The 19,641-nt window shown below is 41.0% G+C and overlaps 1 protein-coding gene across 3 annotated transcripts; it reads left to right on the top strand.

Moving 5' to 3' along the window:
- Nucleotides 1–933: 933 nt before the first annotated feature.
- Nucleotides 934–19,616, top strand: crtc1b (CREB regulated transcription coactivator 1b). 3 transcript variants are annotated; one of them, XM_084354755.1, is made up of 14 exons: nt 934–1,085; nt 3,328–3,444; nt 3,977–4,102; nt 5,339–5,400; nt 5,653–5,747; nt 6,272–6,360; nt 6,458–6,501; nt 6,960–7,183; nt 7,276–7,427; nt 7,533–7,769; nt 8,460–8,546; nt 10,998–11,084; nt 11,192–11,366; nt 12,262–19,616. In XM_084354755.1, the coding sequence occupies exons 1-14, from the start codon at nt 960–962 to the stop codon at nt 12,471–12,473; spliced, it is 1,833 nt and encodes a 610-aa protein (XP_084210881.1). In that variant the 5' UTR covers nt 934–959; the 3' UTR covers nt 12,474–19,616. The 3 variants fall into 3 exon arrangements, with proteins under 3 accessions (XP_084210881.1, XP_084210882.1, XP_084210883.1); XM_084354756.1 differs by having other exon boundaries at nt 6,287–6,360; XM_084354757.1 differs by lacking the exon at nt 8,460–8,546.
- Nucleotides 19,617–19,641: the final 25 nt, after the last annotated feature.

The following is a 19,641-nucleotide window of genomic DNA, read 5'->3' on the forward strand; positions in this document are numbered from 1 at the left end:
TATTTTAGTGAATGGAGAGAGACAAATCATTTTTTGATCCCTTTTGAATTTTGTCATGAATCACACATATGATTGTCAATTTAAAAGATGATTTTCCAAGTCAAGAAAGTCTCAGTTTGTCATAATATTAATGAAATATTAGAAAATAAAATATTAGAAAGACAATAGCCAACAGTCACGTTGGTGATGTTGTCTCGTTGAGCGGAAACCAAAACCCGTAACTTAAAAACTGTAGAGCTGGTCCTGTTTATTAGCAGCTCATAGAACTAACAGACTCTCCTTTCACACAACTGCAGTTGTCAATATGACCAAGTTTATTGCGATTTTCAGTTTCTATAGTACCTTTCCCATTGGTGTTGGTTACGTACAGGATGTTTAACGAGACGATGCTGTTCACTGAGCGGTTTAACACAAAACTAGATTATATTTTACTTCAATAACGACAAACAGTGACTTTCCTGACTTGAAAAATGATCTTTTAAATTGACAAACATCATATGTGTGATTCATGGCACAATTCACACGGGATCGAACATGTATTTGCCTCTCTCCATTCACAACAATCCTTTTTTTTCCCCTGACAGAAGGTCCCATGGGGTCCACAAAAGACTTTACACTGCTTTCTCACAAATACACAGTATTCCTCAAAGACCTGTAAACACACTTACATTTGTCAAATTGGTGGAGTTCTGCTAAACTATTATTGCCTAGTAGGTTTTCAGGTAATTATACATAAATGTATATTAAAATATTAGAAAAATACTATTAAAAAAAAGTAAGATCGTCCCTTGTTTCAAAATCACCCTGCCACACATTCATGCTTGTTGTTGCCCACAGCTGAAGCAAAAAGCAAGCTCATCCACACACCGACGTCGTGCCGCCGATCGTGCGTGATGACGACACCAGAAGGCCCTAGCGTAGTGTGTAACGTAACATTCCATTGAGAAGAAGAGGGAAAGATGGCGTCCTCTAACAATCCCCGCAAATTTAGCGAAAAAATCGCTTTGCATAATCAGAAACAGGCGGAGGAGACCGCTGCGTTTGAAGAAGTGATGAAAGACTTGAACATCACCAGAGCCGCACGGGTAAGACCTGCTCGCCCCGGCTGTTTACATTGTGTTGCATCGCTGTTTGGCAGCTAACGAACGCTGCGGATATAAATCTGAACGTTGGGATGCTAAGTAAGCTAAAGTTAATATGATCGTCCGTAGCCGCATCAGTCCAACACCACCAAATGAGGTTTCCAGTGTCAGAAGCGCTATTCAGGGACATCAAGCCGCTCGTGCGCTGCGTTAACTGTCTTAGCCAGGCTGCTGAGGATGTGAATAATGTGCACCTGTGCTCTGTCTGAGGCTGCTTTGAGGAGTCACTGCTGTCATTGCACTAGCAAACAAATCGTCTGACATGTCGCTTAATCACGCGTATAAAAATATGTTGGGCAAGTCAGCTGCTTTCAACTAAAAATAAACAGGTATATCTTTAAGGGGGGGCTAAGTTAGCATTTGCAAGCCAATCAGATGTTAACCAGCCTTCCAGCTGTGTTGTTCTTTAACTCGTTCACCATTCAGAACTAGCTTAACGAAACCCGTTATTTTAGCTCGGCAGCATGTTAGCTGACTACTTTTACATGCTGCAAAAAGCAAACGTCGGACTGGTGGAAAACAAATACAGCTCTAAAACAAATCCCACATGCCTCTTATCTGCTGCTATTTATAACAGTTTAATTCAGTCATCGCACGGTCCCGTTAATCCAAACACTTTGACAACTTTCTCTCAACCGCTGTAAAAAGTTACCTCAAAAACGAGCGTTGATTATCGATTAATGTGCTGAAGAGCTGAAATGATCAGTCAATTAATTGATTAGTTCATTGATGGAAAAGAATGGATGATTTTGGTAATTGATTAGTTATTGAAGTCATGTATTACTCTAAAGTTATGTATATGAATTAATGTCTTTGGATGAGGGATTTGAATGATTAATCATTAGTAGATTGATCGTCAGAATTGAACTGAAACGGGCAAAAAATACATAAAAAAGTATCTTGTTAAGAATTACTAATACTTTCTTCTCAAATATATCAAAATAAAACAAAGTGCTGATATGAGAAATGTATTTAATGAAAACACGAGTCAATTATAATTGAAAAGATACTAAAAGTCCTTCTTTACAATCTGACATTATTACATTATAGCCATGTGGTAGCATCAGTATGGGTTGGATATTGTTGGTGAATAGCGACAAGACGTCATTATTTTGTAGTAACTTGGTGTTCACTTTATCTTTTTTTTTACTCTCATTAAACGGACAACACTTTTTCGTACACATACACCGATTATTGATTGTTCAGGCTGTCATTTAAAGATTTCCAACCCTACTTTGGTTTTGTGACTACTGGACGGACAAAACGAGCAATTTTACGACTTTACTGTGGGATTTGAGACATCATGACAAGCATTCTTCATTGTTTTCTCACACTTTATAGACGAAACAAAGACTAAAAATTATCAGTTGATTAAACGATGATGAAAATGATATAGTTCAGTCATAGTTTACTCTATAAAATATCAGAAAATACAAAAAAATGCCCATTCCAACAACAAGTTTTTACTTGAAGCATGACTGAAACAGTTAATCAATTGTAAAAAAAATTGTTGCCAATTCATTTTCTGGTTATCAACTAATCAACACATCGTTTCAGCTCTAATAACCCAAAAAAAGAAAAGAGGAAAGGTTTTTTTGCCAGGAATCGTTTTGGTCTAATTGTTGGCTGTATTGCTGGAAATGATGCCCACATGCTGCATCAGTGTAAACCCGAGCTGTACTGTCATTTACTGCAGGGAAATATAATTAATTGGTCAGTCTTGTGGTCTCTGCCAGATTTCTTTTTGTTGCCATCCAAACATCAATCCATTGCATCTGTTCCGATCATTATCAGTCTGACTTCTGTTCATTCCTAGTGTCAGAGGACTTGCATCACAGTGTTTCTGTAACAACATGCATCAGTTTTGTGACTGGTTTTGTATGAAGACACGTGGCTAATGTAATCACTAGGTGTGTTACATGTAAAGACTCTAATTACACCAGCTGTCAGTCAGGTGTCAGCTGATGTGATTTTTCTTTGCTATGAGAGATGTCGTCTGCCTCCTAATTGTTCATGAAGCAGACAATCTGCCCGTCTCATCATGTGTCATCTGTCACTTAATGGATTCATCCATCTTTCATGTCACCACTGTGGACTGGCAGGCATCATTCACTTTTTAGCATCACTTTTTTGTGAATCAGATCAATCATTCACTCATGCTTTCATGCAATTTTACTTTGCACAGTTGCAGTTACAGAAGACCCAGTATTTGCAACTAGGGCAGAATCGTGGACAGTACTATGGAGGCTCACTGCCCAATGTCAATCAGATTGGAAATGGCAACATTGACCTGCCTTTTCAGGTGAGCCCTTAGCCTCTCTCGGCTGGTAAATCAATGGTTTGTGCTCGACCGGTGTACCTTTCTTAGCTGTTGGTGATGTTATTGGACATACAAAGGTTGCAGTTATCTGTTGTATTGGTGAAAGATTGGCTCAAAACAGATAATTCCACTTTTTTTTATATAAAGAATTGAAGAAAGTCTGCAGGCTTAGTTCATCCTATGAAGGCTGAAAAATGACCTGCTGGTCAGAGCTGCACAGTCCAACCAGGTTCATCATGGTTCAGGAGCGAAAGGAAGCCAGAAGTGTGTAATACAAGATGTACCAGTTCTACCCTGCAGTGTAATTTGGTTCCTAAATTTTAAACTATATCATTGCTTGTCATGGCTTTCCATCTTAAAATACATTTGCCAACTCGAGCATCAGTATGGGGGGCCCATGGCTTGACTCATTTTGAAATGAACACATTTACACCATTAATCCTAAGACATTTTAGTTTTGCTGTGTAAGTACGCTGTTTTTGCTGGCCTCATTCACCCGATGTGTTCACTCCAGAACTCGGTGCTGGATACCAGTCGAACAACCAGGCACCACGGGCTGGTGGAGCGAGTTTACCGCGACCGGAACCGCATCACGTCTCCTCACCGCCGGCTGCTGTCAGTCGACAAACATGGACGCCAGATATCCTTTTTTGGTTACGGAAGCATGTTGTGTTGAGGATGTTTTGACTGCATTCATTGTAGCTTTGAGGCTTGAGAGGCCGCTTGAACATTGTTCTGACAACTTCCACCTTCATCTGTTGTTGTAATTAATTTAGCATGTTTAGAGACGTAACACTGAGTAGGTTTGAACAGTGTCAACACAGTTTTCATCTGATCTACTGCTCCTCGAGTGGTGCTGTAATTGCCTGGGAACCCAAAATGCTCCAGACAGAAATACAAAACCAGAAAGACAGACTTGAACTGATTTGTGCTCCGAGATCCAGATATATGGCTTTTCATTCAGTCATAAGATGATGCTTTATGTACAGTCTGGGCAAACGTGACTAGCATGTTTTAGCCAACAGTCAGTAACCAACAAACTGCCAAAGCTTTCCATGAGAAACTTACACTTTTATGAGTTGAAACATAGTCTGTAGTTAGCACATATTACACCAAGTACAGTCTCTGAACCCATCTACTATCGTATGACGACAGTTTGGCCACTGTTAGTGTTTTGGAGATGTTGTGTAGCTAACTTATATCCAGACCTAGACTTCCTCTTCCCTCTGCCGGTTGTCATTTACAACCCCATTTGCAACATGATATGTGAGATGAACTATTGACGTCGCCAGCAAACGATAGCCAATGGGTTCCAGCTACATGTTGCCCAGTGCGATCTGCCTCTTTTGCACTCCACACGGACTGTTTACCTGCATGCAACCAAAGCCTGCTCAAACGAGGCTGGCAGATACTACTGGGACTACAAACTGACTACAAATAGAAACCAATGCTTCCAAAACCCAAATCTTATCCCTTGCCTCCAGATTCTTCATTCAAATGCAGATATGTGTTTATAGGGATGACACTAAACACACCCTTTAGCTGAAACCAAGTCATGTCCCAAATTCATTTTTAAGAAATGAATTGGGTTTTTTTCACGACACATACGCACAGAGCCTGATACTGAATTATACAAAGCAATGGGCTCTATTATTACACTTCTGTTGAGATTATTCTTAGAACTGTATCTCGCCATTCAATAACAAGACACTGACTGAAGCCCTTTTCAAAGTAGTTGGATCCCAGTAACACTTGTGTGCGGTCATTTATTATGTATCAGGTCTATTAGGTTGAATTAACCAACAGGCTTGAAACTATGGATTAGCTGAGACCTATTTTTCATCCCCTGTGCTTTATTAGCCTTAACTAGATTCACATTGACAGCTGTCCTTACAGCTCAGTTTACCTCTCCCCACCGCCAGACACTAGCTGGAGAAGGTAAGCCACCGCCCCTTGTAAATTTGCCAAAACAATGAGTAAGACAGTGAACCAAAAAAATTAAATTACGTGACTCACTGTTGGTGCAAAGTTGCCAAACTCTGCCGAAACAAAGAAGGCTGTATGAAGGCAAATAAAGGTCTGTAACTGAGTGTGATTCCTGACGGATGTGATGCTGTACATTTGGCTCTCTACCAGTTTTGGGGATTTGGCAGTGGTTTTGCTGACATCTCATCTTTCTAACACATACAGGACAAATTCGGACTCTGCCTTACACCAGAGCGCCATGAATCCGAAGCCCCAGGAGGTGTTTGCAGGGGGATCACAGGAGCTGCAGCCTAAGCGAGGTAATGGAAGATCCAGTTACAAAGACACAGAGCCACTTTTATTTATTAATGTGCAGTGTACTAATGCAGGCGGCAAACCTTAAATGACATAAAAGGGTCGATGTCACAAAGAAGAAGATGTAGACTGTTGATGAAATATTTATGGAGTAAATGGATACTGATCTCTGGCAGAGGAATGCTTCAGCATGTTGATGGAGTGCTCAGTCGGCTGTGGAGAAGTAACATCTCGGAGGGGAGCTGAGTCAGGATGATCTAGAGAGAAGGATCAATAATTCACTGATTATCCATGGATTTTGTCTTTTTATGTGTGAGGCTGTGATATAATGAAGCCAACACTGGCTGGCATCCCCTCAGTCTGTCTGTCTGCTGGTCGCCTTGCTATTTTTAGACTCCCAGGAATCTGGTGCACACAGCACTATATCCTGCTTGACTGGCTCGGATATTGATGACTCATTTCTTGCACATTTGAATTGTTATTTATTTTGTTATTGCAAGCAACTGTGTCTTGCTGTTTCACTAATTAGTACTGCTGCTAACAGTGCCTGGGACGGAGAATTCAGAGTCGAATGCAGACAACAAGGATGCGCAGGATCAGTTGTGGGATGACAAGAAGGTACTGATGGGAGGAGGGAAGGGCGACACTTGTACACTCGTTGTGATACACGGAAAGCACTTCAGAGTTGTGGCTCATGATAATGTTTTCTCCTTAGGATGATTCATCAAAGGCCAACACATGCGATGTTCCTGGAATCAAGTGAGTCATTTTAGTATATTATTTTATTATAAGTAGTAGTAGTAGTGGTATTTACAGTGAAACACTAGAGGAGTATCGCAGCCTGTTAGTCACACAAATATGTTGTGTTTTAAGTGCAAGAGACGAGACAGCTGGTCTCGGTACACTGGAAATCATTCAATCTGCTTTGAGTTTGAAAGATAGACCGCAGTTAAAGATGAAAAGCAACCCCTGTTGCCTTGTCACTGGCACCTATGTCACTTCCCGATCCTTGCCAGCTGCCTGATCGGTGCTGCACATGTAGAAACCCCAACAGAGATGAGAGAGAAGCGAGATGTTTCACTCATTAGCCACTTCGATCATCCCCCCCTGGTTTGATAGGTTGGAACATAGTGATCACAGTATGTCATAGAAGAACTCAGCTGCAAGGTGATATGACAGCAGCTTTCCTCACGTCCGATTCAACTTGTGTCTTTTAGTATATTCCCATCACCAGACCAGGAGTTGAACCCGTCCGTGCTCCCAGCTGCACACAACACCGGTGGTTCACTTCCTGATCTGACCAACATCCAGTTCCCTCCTCCACTTTCCACTCCGCTGGACCCCGAGGACACCGTGGCCTTCCCCTCCCTCAGCTCGTCCAACAGCACGGGCAGCCTGACCACCAACCTCACCCACCTGGGCATCAGCGCTGCCAGCCATGGTAATAATACTATTTGAAAGCACTAAAACTAAATGTACATCAGGTGAATGTTGAAGAGCTTTCATGTGTCGTCTTATTTGCTTCCTCGCTAGGGATCTCCACTTCCTCTCAGCCCACCATGACTGTAACGGCACAGCGCCGGCAACCACCCGTGGTGCCGCTCACACTCACCTCTGACCTCCATCTCCAACAGTCCCCACAGCAGCTTTCACCCACCCTCTCCTCACCTGTTAACATCACACAGGTAAGGCTCTGCCCTGCTCAACCAACGCCATAGAGACTAATTAACAAAAGCCTATTTTGTCACAGGTAACTAGCCTAAACAGAGTCCGTGTTCGTCTTTTCTCAGGCCTTGTCAACAGAGCCGCTGACGCTGGAGCAGCAGCTCGCCCAGTACCCCCTGTTCAACCAGCTGACGGCTCAGGCCCAGGCTCAGCTGCTCAGTGACCTCCAGAAGCAGCAGCAGGCCCTGTCGCAGGGCATCCAGCTCATCACCTTGCCAACTCTGGCCTCCCCTGGTACAGCCACTGCCAGCCCTTCCCCAGACAGCCAGAGCCAGACCACCGCCAGCATCAGCATCAGCTCGGTGAGTGACCAGGAAGTCTAGTCAGACGCAGGGATAACAGTCAATTTGATGACATGACAGGGCCCATTTTACTAATTCTGAAGTGTCAGTTTTTTACCTGATTGTGCTGAAAGTTCTTCAATTGCCCAGAATACATCCCAGTAAATATCTTCACATCATTTTACTGGCTTACTACTTGGCTTTGACACTGATTAGCCATTATGTAGAATAATCCACTTTATTAGGAAGAACGCTTCTGTACTCTGGACTACCAGACAATTATGCCTTAAAATTTATGACTTTTGTTATATTCAGGTTTTTGCTTGCAGGTTCTTTTAAAACTGACAATCTTCCTACTATTTGGCACTTTTTTGTGAGGGTCAGGGCATTTTTTGGATGTAGTTGGTTGGATGTTGTGTGCACATTTAAAGCAAGAAATTGGCTGATGTAAGCTTATAAGATACAGAAATACACTTTCGACTGTTCTCTATGAACCAGCAAGTACTTAAACATTTTACTCAAGTAGTGCCAGATGTTACTTTTCCAGAAAAATTACATTTACAGTTTATCGGGTGTTAATTGGTGATATTTCCTTCCTGTACACATGAAACCCAATGAGCAGATCCGAGGCTCATCTTACATCCCATCCTTTGAGATTTGTGTGTGACAGGCATGAAGCTTAGTGCTAGCTAACCCTCTTCCCTCCAACAGTACCGCAATCAGACTGGCTCACCAGCCACTCAGTCTCCAACCTCCCCAGTCTCCAATCAAGGCTTCTCCCCCGGCGGCTCGCCTCAAGTAAGGGCCCACCCACCGAGCTAGCTGCTGTTTGGGGAAGGGCTTTGCGCCTGGGGGAAAGCTAATTGTAGATGAGATAGGCTGCTTGTCATTCTCTGTATCAGCAGTTAACCTCTCATGGTGTCAACAGCTGCATAACTCATTTCTTCATCACCGCTGTCACTGTTCACTGTGTGCATGACAACACGCCGATAGTTTGCTGATGGAGGCCGTGACAGATTGTCGTCTTAAAATATCTATAACATCTTTTTAGAATGCAGCAAACAGACACTTGTCTGATGTGGATGAGCTGCACTTTCATGAAGAGGACTCCGGTTGTTTGCTCCTGTTTCGAGCTCACATGAATAGACAAACAGACTGATAATGTTCTCTCTGGTTATTACAGAAAAATAATATTACACAATACATTTTGAGTAATTTTCATAATTGATTATACTCCCATTAAAATATTATTGAGTACAGTATTTGCCAAAAAGATCTGATGTAAGAACAGGGTCCACAATTTACACCAAAGGGAAAATGTGGGTTTGAATTGGGGATAACCTGCCTAAATGCACAAGTGGTGCAACATTGCATAGCTTGTACTGCACAACTGAATAAACTAATACTTGCGTCCAAATAGACTACTCGAATACTAGAGTACACATGCCCATCCCTAATTCCTAAATGCCAATCGACAGGACATCTTTTGACAAATTGGTATTGTGCTCTTGCCCGTAAACAGTCTATTTTGGGCTACTGAGTTTTTAATGACATTTTGTCTTTCGTGAGTCAAGAACTCTCATTAGAGCTAAACTCTGCCTACACAAACTAAATATATCACTCTCTGCTGTGGAAAAGTCATCAGGCTTTATCATGTTTTCAGTAAAATATTTGGCAGAAAGGCAAAGTCAGCTGCAAGAACTTTATGTTTAGTGTTTTTCAAGGTGCACTTCATGGGAAAACGGCCAGAAGCAAAAACTGAAAAATGTCATAGCTCTACTAGAGGTCGTAAACTCTACAGGGAACTTTTTAAGATGAGAATGAGCTAAGTAATATGGTCTATAAAAAGGAAATCAAAAAGGGAGAAAGTAGATTTTAAAGACACTGGTGAAATATAAATCCAAATTCTGGGCTTTCTTACACTGAATAAGTCGTCTCTGGTGCATCAGTGACTCAAGAAATGATGTTAGAAACAGTTTGACTTCACCACTAAAGAAAAAGCCACAAAATTCTAGCGTTTTTCACATCGCATGAAACTGTTAAAGGGAAATTCCAGTATTTGTCAACCTCTACACTGTTCTCATACTTTTTGTCAATTGTGTCAATGACATTTAACCCCCATTGTAGAGATTTAAGACCTAACAATGAGAAAAGTTTCCCAAAATAACGTAATCATTTTATCAATTTTATCAAAATAAAATAGGAATACTGGCCTGAGAAAATGTATTTAATTAGAAAATAGTGATGCAACAATATGGAAATTCTCACCCAATTCCGATGTTTACAATTTGTCCAGTGAACGATATTTTATTTAATTTTATTATTTGTTATTATCATTAACTCCCTTTTGTTATAAATGAATAACTAAAAACTGTTTTAAAGCCATTCAGCCCTTCATCACACGTACCTGTGAATGAGCACAAATTAAATCCTGCAAATTTATAAAACAACATTCAATATAATCTTTGTTACCATGAAAACAGAAAAAATAACTGCTTCAAAGGCATTTTTAGCCTGCTATAAAACTACATGCTCCTCTTTAGAAAAAGTAGTAAAAAATAGAAGAAACCATCAAGTTCCTGTGATGCCCTCCTACTTGCTTTTGGCTGACAGTTTTTAAATTGGAAAAACATTCAACATACTTCATTTATTCTAAACGATAAACCAGCAATCTATTGTTAAGGCCGCCAACTATCAAAGAAAGAAATTGCTTAAAATTTGCATCTGTAGATCCAATACAGCAGGCAGCTACGTAGAAACGTGTTGCTGATTTCTGTGTAATTGAAGCTGTTTGGAAGCTCATACTGGAGTCCACACGGGTTAAGAGTTTTCTTTATCAGTAGTCATAAGAGACAAAAATATCAGAATATCACTCATGAAAACCAAAATTCTCCGTTTGTGTCATAGTGAACAGGGCTGCTGCGGTCAACACATCACTGCAACCATGTCTTAGTTTTTGGGATTTTTTTTAGATGTCTGCCAAATTACATTAAAGAACATCATTTTATTCTGCTCTTCTTGACTCTGAACTGCCTCAGCCCTCGTCATGAGAACCATCTGCTTTGGTCGCCGCTCTGACCCACAGCTGTGTGATTTTGTGTTTTTGCTTGTGTTTTCTGTTATTCCATCGCTGAAATGTCTGCTTGTGGGCGCGGATAACTTGCCTTCTGGCTGATTTTGTTCTTTTAAGTGTATCTGCATCCTTTGCATGTGCACTGACTTTTTTATGGCTTCTTTTTCTTCCTCCAGCACATCCCTGTGGTGGGCAGCATATTCGGTGACTCCTTCTACGATCAGCAGTTGGCATTGAGGCAGACCAATGCCCTCTCTCACCAGGTGAACACACACACACACACACACACACAATACGCAGGAAATGACAGAAATGTTCTCCTCAGACAGTCCCTGACTTCACGCTGGGTAACATCTCTGTACCTTTTTAGCTGGAGCAGTTCAACATGATCGAAAACCCCATCAGCTCCACCAGCCTTTACAACCAGTGCTCCACCCTCAACTACACGCAGGCAGCCATGATGGGCCTCACCGGGAGCAGCCTACAGGACTCGCAGCAGCTCGGCTACAGTAACCATGGCAACATCCCCAACATCATCCTAACAGGTAGCCACACACCGTGAACGTCCATCATCTTTTAGCTGTATCATACGCACTATTTTTTGGTTGTTTTTTTGCCAATAATATGCAGATAATGTTGAGTTTAACTGCTTTGACAGGGTGAAATTAGCCTCTAGTCTCTTCTCCTTCAAGCACAAGCAAAGCTCTTGTTCAGGGAAGTCAAGAACGTGCTTGAAATTACTTGTTTTAGTTACGCTAATCACTGAATTATTTCATCTCGAGATAACAAAGCTAGTTTTCTAGTGATAGCGGGTTAATTTGTGTACATTTCTCTATCAAAATAATGAACTTGTGCTCTGGAGATCGCAACACAAACGCATGTGCTAACTAGATTAAGATTAGGAATTTTTTTGATATCGCAACAGAAAATACCCCAATACGTCAGATGGAGCAAACAGGCCGGCTGTCCACATGGCGGGCTGCCACCGGGCTGCTTCACCCAATGAGCCCAGAGACACTACAGCTGTGACAGCCAGTCGGTGTGTTTACCGGCAGGGAAACTCGGTTCACAGTCTGCTGCACCAGCTCAACCGCTGGTTGTTTGTTTTCACAAACCAACTACATGAAAAACACGACGTCAACTCACTGACACCAGACAGCCACTGAATTATCAGGAAATAATAACGTGTCAGTTACACTGACAGAGATTTTCGTGGCCCTGGTCGTTCGTTGAACAACTAGAGTGAGAGATCGGCTGAGTGCCTGTTCTTGGCTGTCCTCCTGTGCCACACCCCTGCGGGTGCCCTGGTAGTCCAATGTATAACTGTGCATGTCGTGATAAATATCGCATCGTGAATTATTTATCCTGACAATATCGTACCAAGAGTTTTTGGTATTGTATGTCAGTACTCACTTGTTTCTCTGATGTCACGTATCTCAGTCACAGGGGAGTCTCCGCCGAGCCTCTCCAAAGAGCTGACTAACTCTCTGGCGGGTGTCGGCGACGTCAGCTTCGATGCAGACTCTCAGTTTCCTCTGGACGAGCTGAAGATCGACCCGCTCACGCTGGACGGACTGCACATGCTCAACGACCCCGACATGGTGCTGGCAGACCCTGCCACCGAGGACACGTTCAGGATGGACAGGCTGTAATGCGAGAAGCTGACTATGGCCGAGAACAAGAAGAAAAAAAACACACTAACTCGTGAATGGAGAGAATCAAAGGGCAGGATGAACCCTCTCCCTCGTTGCATGGCCGTCCAGCTGTCCGACCTCGCCCTCGACTCCGTGAAGCCCTTTGAAACGATGCGCCACCAAAAGACAACAGGGAAAAAGACATCCAGTGGCTTGCAGGGGTATGGCCTTGCTGTCGTTTTGAATGAGATTGGTCGCTCAGCGCTTTCGCTAGCCTGCTGTGTTTACAGTGTACCATTACATGCCACATATATTCCAAAAAAACGCACATTTGACTTATTTTTTTTCTTTTCATATCCACTTTAATATTTGTTTTGTTGATATTTGCTCGTAGCAGGAAGCTGCTAGGACATTGGGCTAAACCGTTCCCGTTATAACGGCTGTGCTTAAAAAAAACAAACAAAAAAAGAAAAGTACCACCACAGCCGGTTTGCTTGTACCCTGCAATCAAATGATCGGTTTTCCCATCATGCCGTAACGGCTTTCTATTTCACACTCAAAGCTTTATTTTTGACAACCAAATGTTCTTTTCATCATGTACTGTATGTGTTGATGCTTTATGTATTTATATGTTCTATTTATTTATTTAGTTAAAGATTTTATATTCCATTTCATAATTTAAATTTGATGCCAAAATGCTCTCTGTAGGCATAGTGTAAAATTGCACTGATGTAATTTGTGTCTATTTATTGATTACTAACATATTTATATATGTGTTTGTTAAGCTACTTGGTTAATGAAGGAGTGCAAAACCTCCCCATAGTTGCTCTTGTGTGTGTTCGATGTGCCATTTTCTGACGTAGGACGTGGTAGACGTTGCCATGCTGCAGCCCAGCGGTCAAATCAAAATATCCTAGTTTTTAGCACAGCTCCAGGAAATGCTGCATGCTCCAGAAATGGGTTGGTTTTACGCCACTTGAATTAACTTTTTCTGAGAAAATCATCAGGTATTTCTATTAAAGTAGAAAGCAAGACAAAACACGTCCAAATTAATTTTCTGCCAGTGAAAAGCCAATATATATATCCAGACTGAGCTTCTTTTCGGTGAAGGAGGCCGTCTGTTTTTAAACACTAAAATCTTAAATCTTTTTAAGTCGTCACTGTGAAATCACCTGATTTTGCCTTACATGAGTATTCTACTGTTCTACTTAAGTGTCTAACGTGACAACGTATTTTCGTAACTTATTGTAACATTTTCTTGTATTTCAGAGGAACTTAACTTTTGGTCAGTGATATTTGTGGTTATGTTGTGTAAGGTTTGACAAATCAATGTACTGTATTTTGTATCGGTACAGTTTATAGCCAAATTGTTGATGTTTTTAAAGTGGGGCTTAAAAACAAAACAAAAAAAATCAAAAGGACGGGTGTGAGGTGTTTTTAGAAGGAGTGCAATTATGGGGAGGCTTTTTGCTCCTTGACAGGGAAGCTCTCACAAAAAATGCTATTGAGCTTTGCCACACAGGTCATCAGTGACAAAAATAAGGATTTTAACAGTCGATTGTTGGATATTCAACATGGAAGCCTTCAAATGGATGTTTTGATAAGATGCAAACTTGCAGATTCAGAGTATTTTTTATTGTAGAAGGTTTGTTTACTCCACTTGGTAAACTGGAAGAAGAACGTAAAGGTTTAAGAAAGAATATAATTGTATTTTTATTTTTGTTATCGTATGCAGTTTTCTCAGAGATCGCTCCTGATCTGTTCAGTGTCACAAACAAACAAAAATGGTCACAATAGCAATCAGGGATGTAGTGGAGTCTAGAAATGTTTACGCCACCTTTTCAAAACGAAAAATGTTTACACAAGTTTCATCTGAAAAATGTACATATTGATATCATCTCCAGCTACATCCATGACGCGGTCTCTTTCGCCAAAATATGTACAACAAATTGTCAAATTTTAAAACGTCAGAGTTCAATCTGCCTTGGCCTTTTGTCAGAGTTTCCCTGAGAGGTGTTTGTAGGTCTGTGGGATCATGTTTGGTATATTGTAATGTTCATGTACAGACGTGCTAATCATTTACTCACCTGAAGCGCTGTTGGGAAGATTTTCCAACCCCCTTCCTCCTCTCCTCCTCTCTCTCCCCCCCTCCCATAAAGGAATCACGTTTGGTTTACTGCACACCTCCACAGCTGTACGATTTGTTTCAGTTCAAGTGTTTATTTGTCCGCTGTAAATCTTCCCATCAAATGTTTTGTTTGCCTTCAACAGATCTGTGATTCCTATGCAAATGAGACAAAATAACGACCCTTAAAGGAAAAATCCACCTCTGTTTCTTTTTTTTCTTTGTTTTAAACAGGAGTTAAGCTGGATTTATTCTTCTGAAATGTTGTGATTATGGAGGCTTTGTACTGCCAAAAAAAAAGTACGAACAGGATCGTCTGAGATACAGAAAGAACCAGTTTTAATGGTCAGCTTAGGCTGTTTTCCCCTATTAATGCTGGTAGAGACCTTTAATAAAGACAGCTTTGAGTAATTTGAAAGACACTAAAATAAACATTAGACAAATCTATTATAGATGCACAATTATATCGGTACATCTTTGGTATCAGCTGATAATAAATACTTGAAAATGAAATATCGGCCCAAAATGAATCTTTCTGTCGATAAGATGACCATAGTCTGAGTAGTTGTCTTATTTTGCCCAGTGAATATGTACATTTTGAAAAGTATTGTACGTCTGCATCTGCCTGGCCCATCACAATAAGAGACTTGATGTTCTCTGCAATTAGGTGACTAAAAGAAATGTGCCTATATTTGTATCCGCATCGGAGAAAACGAGTTTGAAGATATATCACGCCTCCCTAAAAAGATCGTTTACGACCATGATTATTATTATTATTCTTATTGCTCTGTAAAACAGAGTCTCAAAAGATGGACCAGTTTGTAATATAAGACGAAGCTTTCCAAGTCAAACTATAATCTCGACTAGTTTGAGTGCAGGTCATCGAGTGTTGCAGTGGTGCTTTGACAATCAACGAGTGAAATCGTGCGCTGAACTATAAATGTATTTCTCAGAGGAGTGTCTCGACAGAGAAACGAAAATCCAGCTTAACTTTAAAATGAAATAACATTATAAATAACAGAATTCCTCTCACGTCTCTTCTGGTGCGACTGTTGTCTATAAAGAAACCTTTCCCTCTAACCCTGTAGGATGAAACGCCAGTAGTTGCTTGAAATATCTCAGTTGTCATGGGCCAATAATCCATAGGAAGAAGAAAAATAAACCACTAAAAAAGGCCTTGAAATGATCCTTTACCAGAAGCTTTTTTTTATTTATCTTGAGCTGGATTTTTCCTTTAAGTCACTGAAACAAATGTATATTTATTCCTAAAAAAAAAAAAAGAAATAAGCATTGTATTTGAGCCAAACGTCACTGTTGTAACACCAGTGATTTTGAGCTTTCCTGTCACATACTTTCTGTCATCCTGCTGAGTCCTAGTCCTTCACACTGACCTTGTACATAAACGCTATCGCTGAAACAAAATGCATGACTAAACTGACAGTCAGAACCTCTAAATGAAGGCCTTCTATAGCTCCGCAGGTTTGATTTGTGTAACATAACGCTATCACAAAGTCTAAAGGGATGCATGTATGGGTTTCTCCAGTGCAACAGTTAACTCAGTTTTCCTGTTAAGTGACTCTGTTACCTCCATCTCTGTATAATGCTACTTCATGAATGATAAGAGAATGTATTTTCTGTGGCAGCGTACTAGTTTTCTTGCCAAACGTCTTGGAGTTTTTGGTCCCATCACAGTCGGACCAGACTCCTCTCTCTCTCTCTCTCTCTCTCTCTCTCTCTCTCTCTCTCTCTCTCTCTCTCTGCTCTTCACCGTCTTCTCCTCAGAGGACCTGGACTGTTTCTTGTTCTACTCTCTCTCTTACTTCCTACTGTAGCATCTCACCGCATACGAGTGTAAACAGTTTATTCTCGCAACGAAAGAAACCTGCAGTCGATCCGGCCCCTCGCCTCCATCAGCACAACCTTTTTTTTTTGGCTTTCTTGAGAAAATGGAAGCAGGTTCTGTCTTGCAGGGATTGCAGATTGGCATGTGCACTGATCGTTTGCATTGTGTGGACTTTTGGAGCTTCTGCGTTACGCAGTCGACTGCATGACATGATAGACGCATCGAGCTGATTCTTATCCCACGTTATGTACAGGGCAGGAGTTTGATCTAGCTATGACATCAGATATGATTGTTCCATGTTGCTGTTGCCTATCATGTCAGGTTTTGGACTGGGTAAAGTGTAATTCTGTGGTTTTTTTTTGGATTTGTTTTTTATTTTCTGTTTTTGTGCAATGTTTAGTCCACTAGTTGCTTCGCACTTTATTTGTGACTTCCTTGCTTTTCGAGCAGGGTCTGTTCTGCCCGAGCTGAATGCTGACTGTTTCACTCCAGATGTAAACTCCGGAGATATTTTCATGTCAAAGAAAAGATGAATTCTCTATTTTCCTTTGTAAACTATATTTTGGCTTGTCTTGTTTTTTATCAGTGAAGATTTTAGGAGATGCAAAACTAGAAAGGGCTTACTCCAGTGCAGCTTGTGCTCTCGTGTTGGAAAGGAACGGCACTCCGAATGTACTTCTTTGTCGATCATTTACCCCCCCACGTGAAAATCGCATCGAGTTTGAGCAAGTTATTACAGTGACAATAGATTGGCCTCAGTAGTCTTGACTTCTACTGCACATACTGCCACTACCACAGTCTCACTTCATGAAATTAGCTGGAACTCTGAAATGCAGGTTACATGTTTTAAATATGAAGAACTAAAACAGGTCAAACATTTCTTCTCCAGTTCAACGTGCTTCTGTATGTGCATGTAATAAATGTTTCCGTTTACCTGCAGGCGCAATAGTAGAAGCATTTTGGTAGATGGTGCGATTTGTCCTGGAGAAGAGTTTTTTACGCTGGTCTGACGCGCTCCAAGTTAGAAATTAATTCATAGTTTAACAACATGACAAAGGTATTCGATGCCTTTTTCCGTTGTCTCAGATTTGCTAACAAAGTTAACTAACAGCAACCCTAGCGAAGATTTGAGAGTATGGCAGCTAATACACCTCTAATCAAAGTTAGCAAATTGCAAAGGGGAATTTATGAGGGTGTTAAAGTCAACGTTGTTCAGCAGAGTTTGCCTGATCGTGTTTTGGTGGGAAAACATTGAATTGGCATGTTGCGACCTTGCGCTAACTTCACAAACATTGAAACGTGGACAGCAAACCCCATTTCCCAAACAGACAAGATTAACCAATCGTCATCAAAATATATTTTTTACGTCTTGTAAGCTATTTAGTTTTGACTCGTCTGCTTGCGTCAGTCTGAGACACCACTCAGTTGCATTACTTGTTAGCACAACCTGCGTCTCTGTTGGGTTAAAGGGCGCCGAAGCTAAATCGTGTCGCAAACTGAAGAGGCAGGCGAGTGGAGCTCAGACAGGAGTCCTGTGTTTTAAAGGTGTCTCTTGAAGGGAACGTTTGACACGCTTTATGTCAAAATGTCCGATCAGTGTTGATGGTAAATGTAGTCGGTTGAAGCAGTGAATTGTTCAGTCGGAGCTGTATTTACAGAGACAGCTGAGCCTCCCTTAGTTACTGTTGCTAGGTTGGACAAGCTTGACAACAGGAAACATGGCGATGACGGTTCTGGTCAGCTGTGTGCTGCAATGTTTATTAGTTTTTGGGAGGCAGGCAGTGTAGCTCAGCAAGGACAGCCGCACATGATGAAAGTGAATGTTCACAACGTTAAGTTTTATTAACAAATTGAGGCAAAGTCTTCGCAACAAACAAGAGAATCCTTTATCTTCTATGGCTAACTCTAATTCATGTCATCTTACAAATAGGTCAGCAACCAACCTGACTGTCCTTTTCCAAATCTTCTTATTGTTACTACAGAAAAGCTGCTCAGTGGCGCTTAAAGCTAAAAAAGAAAACTTGACTTCCGGGTATGAAAATACCCAGATCTTCTACGTTGTAAGGCCCCAGCGCACTAGAGACCTCTGTTGACCGGGCTGGCAAACAAAACAAACCTAGCACATATAAGTTTAAGGCTGCTAGTATTTTCAGTTAACTTCCAGGAACTACTGAGAAGCTCCGTGATCGGCCATTGCTTCTAAAAAAAACAGTTCCACTGGAGTAAACGGTGATGACGCAACTCTCTGCTCGAGGGCTCTGTTGGGTACCAAGCTTGCTCAACTGTTATTGGAGCACAGAGTAAAAATGGGCGGGACTTAGGGAGGGTCAAATGCTGCAAAATCTCTTCTTTGGTTGTCAGTTATGTAATTTTTGTCAATGAAGGACTACAAGTTATTTCATCTTGGATTTAGCTTCTGGTCCACTCATAAATAAAAGTTGTCCTCCTGCTTGGAAATGAGCGAGATTTCAGACAGCAAAAATGTCATCCTAAAGTGCAGAGGACTTTCAGTTCTTGGTCAATATATCGCGCACTGCAGAATTTATGGCTTCACTTGATTACATTTATCATCAACACTGATTGGACATCCACATAAAATGTGGTGAATTTTCCCTTTAAGTCCCGGGATGAAAGGAAAGAGTTGCTGCTCGGTCTTTACTGCTCGTTCCCAGAGTGTTTTAGGTCTGAATAAAATCTCCCTTTAATAATACGGGGTTTTCTAAACGACTCTACAGCTCTCTCTGGAAAACCAGTTTAAGTTCCACCTTAAGCTTATAGTGAGAATAGCATTATATCACTGTTGTCCTGTAAGTCGTAGTAAAAGATCTGTAGCTATTTATTTGTTGCCATGTGATTCTCCTTATGTGACCATATTTGTTTATAAGATGAAAGAAAAATGTCAATTAAATTGAATGTGGAAGACAGATTTTTCTCTGCACATAGTCTTGATTTGCAGAATATGCTGATTTAGAAAAAAAAACTAAAAACTGTCCGATGTCATTTTACAACATCACAGCGTGTTGCTGTGGACATGCATGGTGTTTCAATCCTGTTGTATATTGTCTTTGCTATCGTTTCTATTTTGTAATCTGTATTTCCAAATGCAAAATTTAAAAGATTATTTTGGATATGTGCATGCTTGTGAAATGTTCAGAATGTTGATTTCCACTAAAAGCTGTTGAGTTTGAAATAAGTCACGTCTGGTACTTAAAATCCAA

This window comes from Pagrus pagrus (genome assembly GCF_965226575.1).
Source record: "Pagrus pagrus genome assembly, chromosome: 6".
Lineage (NCBI taxonomy): Eukaryota > Metazoa > Chordata > Actinopteri > Spariformes > Sparidae > Pagrus > Pagrus pagrus.